This window comes from Eurypyga helias, unplaced genomic scaffold (assembly GCF_000690775.1).
Source record: "Eurypyga helias isolate BGI_N326 unplaced genomic scaffold, ASM69077v1 scaffold10172, whole genome shotgun sequence".
Taxonomy (NCBI): Eukaryota; Metazoa; Chordata; class Aves; order Eurypygiformes; family Eurypygidae; genus Eurypyga; species Eurypyga helias.
The window spans coordinates 6,209-13,013 of record NW_010234116.1 but is presented as its reverse complement, the minus strand read 5'-3'; the positions used below and the strand labels follow the sequence as shown (position 1 = coordinate 13,013).

General features: G+C 47.8%; 1 protein-coding gene across 1 annotated transcript in view; it reads left to right on the top strand.

The window, feature by feature from the left end:
- The window catches only part of HLF (hepatic leukemia factor), a gene marked incomplete at its 5' end in the record, with an annotated part of 33,373 nt that extends 27,891 nt beyond the window's left edge, over positions 1–5,482 (top strand). Inside the window, 2 exons of the mRNA XM_010161949.1 lie at positions 1,635–1,855; positions 5,267–5,482. Of these exons, the coding sequence (XP_010160251.1) occupies positions 1,635–1,855; positions 5,267–5,482 (437 nt within the window). The remainder of the gene's footprint in view (positions 1–1,634; positions 1,856–5,266) is intronic.
- Between the last annotated feature and the right edge of the window lie 1,323 nt (positions 5,483–6,805).

The following is a 6,805-nucleotide window of genomic DNA, read 5'->3' as shown; positions in this document are numbered from 1 at the left end:
CTCTCGGCGCAGGGAGCCGTTTGGGCCGGCCGTCAGTCTGTCACCAGCCTGGGCTTCCCCTTTCCAGCCTTCGCCGCGGTCAGCCGCCGAGCCCCGCTGCCCCTCACCGCCCCTCGCCGCCCCTGTGGCCAGCAGTCGGGCTGGCCGCGGGTTCTGGTTTATTAACGAGGCACTGCAGGAAACATCTCGTTTTCAGCAGCAAAGCCTTGGCAGCGGCTTGCTCCGGGGTTAGGGGAGGAAGCGCTCTGCTATTGGTACGATGCAGGTAGCAGCATCCTTTCCCCTCGCTCTCCTATAGATGTATATATCTGTCTTAACACCTTTGATCCGCCTGTTCTCCCAGGCCCGTACTAGCCTTTCCTGGAAGCTGATTTTATCAGTGCTGGTCTAAAACGGGAGTCCAAAAGACAGGCAAGCCCTGGTTTGCGCAATGCAATTCCCTGGTGCATTTTCTGCGCGGTTCCAATATCGTCGCTGCGATCTTCTAGATGAAAATAAAAACTACATTGTTAACGCTGGCCTTGGTTTGGAATTAGCAATGGCATTTCGTGTTTGCCATTTTACACCCTAAACATTGCAGATGGGGGCGCAAATAAGGAAATATTATGCAGTCACAGGATGTCTGTGTAGCTGTTATGAAAGCCGTCGTACCTCCACAAAGTGAATTAGCTAATAGCCAAAACTATAAAAAAGCATCTGCTTCAATCAGAAGTTTTCCCTCTGAAGTCTGCGAGGGTTGTACTTCTGAGGCATGTGAAAACCTTCTGAAAATGCAGCCCCCAGGGATGGTCCATGTTTAGGCAGCTGACTTTAGGATCCTATTTTTGGAGCCTTTGGTTGAGATTTTAAATTGGATTTTTAGTGCGCATGGTGCCTTGAATTGGTGCTGAAGGATCTTGAATGCTGTATCTAAGATTAAAAAAGGGGCGAGATGTCATTGATTTCTGGGGATAGGCTCCTTTTATTAGATTTCATATGCCACAAGGTGAATGAATAGGTGTTCTTGCCTTTTTGCAGAGCATCTTTAAGTAGTCGTTGTAGCCTGTCATGTTGCTGGTTTCCGTCACTGTCTTTTAGACTATCACTGGTAGGATTTCACAGAAAATATCAGTCTCCTAGTGGAGTGCTCCAGCACCTCTTGAAAGTACGTTTTCCTGAGGTACTGTCCTATTGCAAGTACTGTACATTGTTTGATTGCAAACTAAAACGTACCCTCAGAGATAGGTATGAAGAAATCTGTGTATGAGAAAACTGGGAAGGATTACAGTGTGATGGATAAATCGGAGCTAAATGACAGTATTATGATTTGTGCCTGAGGATGTGATCTCAATGAAGTGGCACAGGTTACAGCAATGGCTTCTGCTTGCAGCCTAGTGCAACTCAGTGTTGGATTCCGTGATCTTACGTGGGCATCCAAGATTAGCAACCTAAATAAAGGCATGAGTATGTCTGGCTCTGAATACGCACCCTGCAAAATGGGTAATGTACTGTTTAGCAAGAGTAGATACCAAATTTACATTGAAAGCTTAAAGAATTATTGCTTGCAAAGTATTTAGAGATCTAAAACCCATGATCAGTGATACTATTTTCATATTTTCTCCTAACACAGCTAAATTTATCTTCTATTTCTGCAGGTCAGATCTTGCCAGCAAACCGAAACACACCAAGTCCCATTGATCCTGAAACTATCCAAGTTCCTGTTGGCTACGAACCTGACCCTGCAGATCTTGCTCTTTCCAGTATTCCTGGCCAGGAGATGTTTGACCCTCGTAAGCGCAAATTCTCTGAAGAAGAGCTGAAACCACAGCCGATGATTAAGAAAGCTCGCAAAGTCTTCATTCCAGATGACCTAAAGGTAAATTGGAACTGGTGACGAGGTGGTTCGTACAGACTCTGTGACAGTTACTACAGAGAGAGGTTTGGAGCGTGAATCTGTTTTCTCATCTGCCAAACCACATACAACTGTTGCAGAATAAAGCTGTTAACAGTTCTCAATAAGGCTGAGGGGAGGATGTCCCTTATTAGTTATGCAACGGTTGAAATTCATGAGATCAATATTCATTTCCTTTGTATGCCAGAAACTTCCTGCGTGACCTTGGACACGCTTACTTTGTCCCACATTTCCCACTTACGAAACAGGCTGATCATGTTTCCTTTTCCTCCATCCTCTGTCTGTCTCATCAGCACAGACTGTGAATTCTTCAGGGCAGAATCTGTCTCTTGCATGGTCCGTGGTGGTCCTGGTGACAGAATTAAGTATATCGTGTTTTGTTTGGAAGCTGCTTTAGCTCTGTGTTTAGTATTGAATGGGAACACTCTAGGAAACACTGCTGATCTAGATGAAAGAGTCTAAACTAGTTGTAGGAAAACAGAACAAAATTAGTCTGCCAAGAAGTGTGTATTAATGCAATATTTGAAATATAGTAATAATACAGCGTTTAAAAAGAAAGAGCACCCTTTTCTATGCCTCTCACTGCTGCTGAGATGTGAAAAGCAATGAAAGAGCATGAAGAGAGCAGAACAAACTGATCGACTGATTCACCTTATCCAAAACCTGTTAAAATTGTCATTATTTGCAGATTTCTATTCCCAGTATGTGATTTCCGAGAGGTACTTTTTATCAGAAGTAGTCAGTGCAGAATTTCATCCTACTGTTGCTGCTGCCCCCCAAGACCCAGACTGTTGGAGTCGGTGGGAATCCCTGTCTGCGTGTGCGAAGAGACTGGGATGCCGTGTGTTTCCACCAGATGAAAGAAGCTGATGCTCTTGGCTATTTTTATCCCTAAGGATACTGTTGTGCAAGTGAAAAGCACAGAAATCACAATCCCAGTAGTGTTCAGGTGGTGTGTCGCTGGCACTTTGCCTGTAGTGCGTTCGGCTTCCGTTTAGAAAGGCGTCTCCGTGCCGTGCCATTAATTACCTGGGCAGATGTTACTGTTGACGATGCTCTGGCACGTCAGTGTGCCGACAGCTCTGCCTCAAGAGCGGTGTTCCATACGGAAATGGCTGTGTGGGTGTAAGGAGACTGGACTTTGCCCCTCCGTGCCAGGGTTTTTTGCTGTCTCCTGCGTATCCTTATTCCTCAGAGCAGACTTTTGCCCAAGCTGCTGTTGCGCTACTCTGTGCCAGAGGTGAAAAATGTCGGTGTCTTGCATGCAGCAGTGAGGCACATGAGTTTTCAGCCCAAGACCAAAGGAGAAGTTCAGGGTCTCTCAGTTCCCTGAGATAATCACATCAGTTGCCCTTGACTCGTTTCAGAGTGCTTGACCCATGTGCTGCTTCTGCCCTGGCATGTGGAAGGGCTGTGGAGTTCCGGGGGAGGGTAAGCAGATTAGAGCAGTCAATCGTCTCTGGGCTGCATGTGATTTTGAAATGCCAGCCTTACCTCTTTCAGGCCTGGATTAAGGGATTTGCCATAGCAATTTGTTAAAATAAAGATGGATGAAGCCTAGGTGGCACAGGAATAAATTGCTTAAAGCTGATTTTTATGGAGTGGAATGAGATGGGAAATTATAAACAAGATTTGGGTCATAGCTTTTTGCTGCACGTTTGTTTTAAGAGGATCTGGGGAGGTCCCATCTAAGTACAGGTGAAGAGCAATTCAGAGGTACGCTGGCTCCAAACCAGCATTGCTGCACCCCGCGTTCAGCTGAGCTAACGCCAAGCAGTTGTAGAGTGACCCCAGCAGTGGCTTTGCCTTATGCAGCAGCAGCAGATGCAGAGCAGCATCTCTGGGAGGGGGAGTTGGAGCTCCATGACTGGACCAGGCACTTGGAGGGTTGAGTGGCTGCATCACTCTTACTCTGCAGGGTACTGAATTTCACTTCTTCTGAGAGATTCTTCCCATGTTGAGTTGTCCCAAATTTCTAGATCTTAATTCCGTTTCAAAGCAACACAGAAGCTGCCATGTCTGCCCCTCTACTCTGCTCTGGTGAGACCCCACCTGGAGTGCTGCGTCCAGCTGTGGAGCCCTCAATATCAGAAGGATATTGACCACTTGGAGCGAGTCCAGAGGAGGCCACGAAGATGATCAGAGGGCTGGAGCCCCTCTCCTGTGACGAAAGGCTGCAAGAACTGGGCTTGTTCAGCCTGGAGAAGAGGAGGCTCCGAGGAGACCTCATTGCAGCTTTCCAGTATCTGAAGGGGGCCTACAAGGGTGCTGGGAGAGGACTTTTTACAAGAGCCTGTAGTGACAGGACAAGGGGTAATGGGTACAAATTGAAAACAGGGAGGTTTAGATTAGATATCAGGAAGAAATTCTTCACAGAGAGGGTGGGGAGGCACTGGGACAGGTTGCCCAGAGAAGCTGTGGATGCCCCATCCCTGGAAGTGTCCAAGGCCAGGCTGGATGAGGCTTGGAGCAACCTGGTCTAGCGGAAGGTGTCCCTGCCCATGGCAGGGGGGGTGGAACTGGATGATCTTTAAGGTCCCTTCTAACCCCAACCATTCTATGATTCTATGTCACTGAAGGCCACTCCATTTGAAGAGTGGAAAAATCAGGTGGAATTTAAGTGATGCAGCCGTGCAGTAAGGTGAGCCATAGGGAAGTCTTTGGGATAACACTTTGGGAATGTGTTAGCTTATGAAACTTCAGAGGTTAGTGGACATATTTCTGGCAAATGCTTTTTCCCCCCCCCAGTCAAAGCCTATTGTACTAATCTCTCTGCAGATGGTACCCAAGCAGCCATCCTTGTTGTGCCAAGGAATCCTCCTCCAGTGACTTGCTGCTCTCGGGCACTAACAGGAAGGCGCTGGGGCTCTGTGGAGAAAGCTTTGGACAAAGAGCTGAGCGATAGATGAAACGGGTGATGGCAGCACAGAGAGTGATCCAGGGGTTGGCTGGCAGGGCAGAGGAGCAGGGCCGTACAAGAAGTGAGGAGTACTGCTCCCACAACCGGCAGAGCGGGTCGCCGCCTGCGAAGGTGGAAGCGCTAACTAGGGCAGCGTAGATGGGAGATGAATTGTACCGCTGGAATACTGCTTCGCTTTTCCTCAGCGGAATTCACAGTCAGGAGGGTGAGGGGGTTAGCGTAAACTTTTTGACAGAAACATGCGCAGGCATCGGTGCTCCTAGGATGGCTTCGGCCACGTAAATCCCTGTTGTCCCAGCGGTGCCTGGCACTGTCAGGGCGCCGGGCCGGGAAGCAGAACGTGCGGGGTTAAGTCACCCCCCGTGCGGAGGCTGCGGCCAAGAGCCCGTCCGGATGGCGGCTCCGTTTACTGAAATCTAACGCCTTGTTTGCGTCTCTCTGTGTTTCACGAGCAGGATGACAAATACTGGGCGAGGCGTAGAAAGAACAACATGGCCGCGAAGCGATCCAGGGATGCCCGCCGGCTGAAGGAGAACCAGATCGCCATCCGCGCCTCCTTTCTGGAGAAGGAGAACTCGGCGCTTCGCCAGGAGGTGGCCGACTTACGGAAAGAGCTGGGCAAATGCAAGAACGTCCTGGCGAAGTACGAAGCTCGGCACGGCCCCCTGTAAATTCAAGGTTGGGGGGGGTTGGGGGAGGGGGGGAGAAGGGGGGTTTTTTTTTCTTTTTTCCTTTTTTTTGTGTTGCAGGTTGGCGTTTGACTAGGTGGACGATGTGTTTTCCTGTTTGATAGCACCACACCCAAACCAACCTTTCTGTCTTCAGCACTTTACCAGAAGCAGAAACAAAACTGACTTACCGTTATGTCTGTCGTCGTCGTTTGCGTACGCGTGTAGCCGCGTGCGCGCGTGCACCTCGGCACTTCCCATTTTTACGAAGCCCTCTTCGAAGGGTGCCACGTTTTTACCTGGACTGTTGAGAAACCGCCATAGTAAGCTTTTAATTCTATTTTTTCAGTGCTGCTTCAGATTAGGGTTTTTATGTTATTCTGACTGGTCCCATCCTCCTGATTTGGAAAGATCCCAGTATAAATTATTAAAAAAAAAAAGGAAAAAAAAAAAAGAAAAAAGGAAAAAAAAAGGTAGATCTCAGTTTTTTCAAGGGTAACAAGCTATTGTTTAAGTATGCCTAATCAGAAGAGTTAACATGCTAGTCAAAGTGCACCAACAATAATTTAGTACTACACTGCAGGACTATTAATTTATAGATTGCTTTTGTTGTATTTTAAGTTTTGGTGATAACTGTCTTCAGATTTAAAGTGCTGTTAGGCCGAGTTAGCTGTCCTCATTAGAGATCCCATACTGGCTTCTCTCTAGGCCCACGGTTCCCTCTGTTTCCACCCACCCCAGGTAGGTAGGAGCACTCTCCCTAGGGAGCCCACCGCGCGTGTACGTTGCGCTGCCCGCACCTGGAGCGATAATCCTGCTGTACGCTCACACGCACGCTGCCCGGACGTTCCTGGTGGCCGTAGGGTGGTTTCCCTACCCCACAGGACTTCCAGCATCTGTGACAGAGAGTTAAAAAGCGAGCGACACGCTAGCGTGAGCGTGCTGGCTGCGTCCCTGCTGTAGGGAGCGTGTGCAAGCAGCAGGATCATGAGTGGGAACGAGAACAAAATTAATAGTATCAAATCAGGTCCGAAATCAGAGGGGCTTTTCCGTTTTCGGTTAGTTACGCGTTTCTTCAAGTTCCATTTTGTGATTAAAAATGAAATAAGTACCCAAATTCAGTTGTTTTTTCCCATGTTTTGTAATATATTTTCTGTGGATTATATCTTGCTGTTTTAAAAAAAATCACTTTTATTCGGTTAGAAGAAGTCACTGGTTTGCAAAGCCCATTTTCCCTAGTGATTGTTGTTTTGAGTGTGACATGAACTGATGGTTCTGAACTTTGTTGTTTTAAACTCTATTTGCTTTGGAACACGTGTGTTCTGC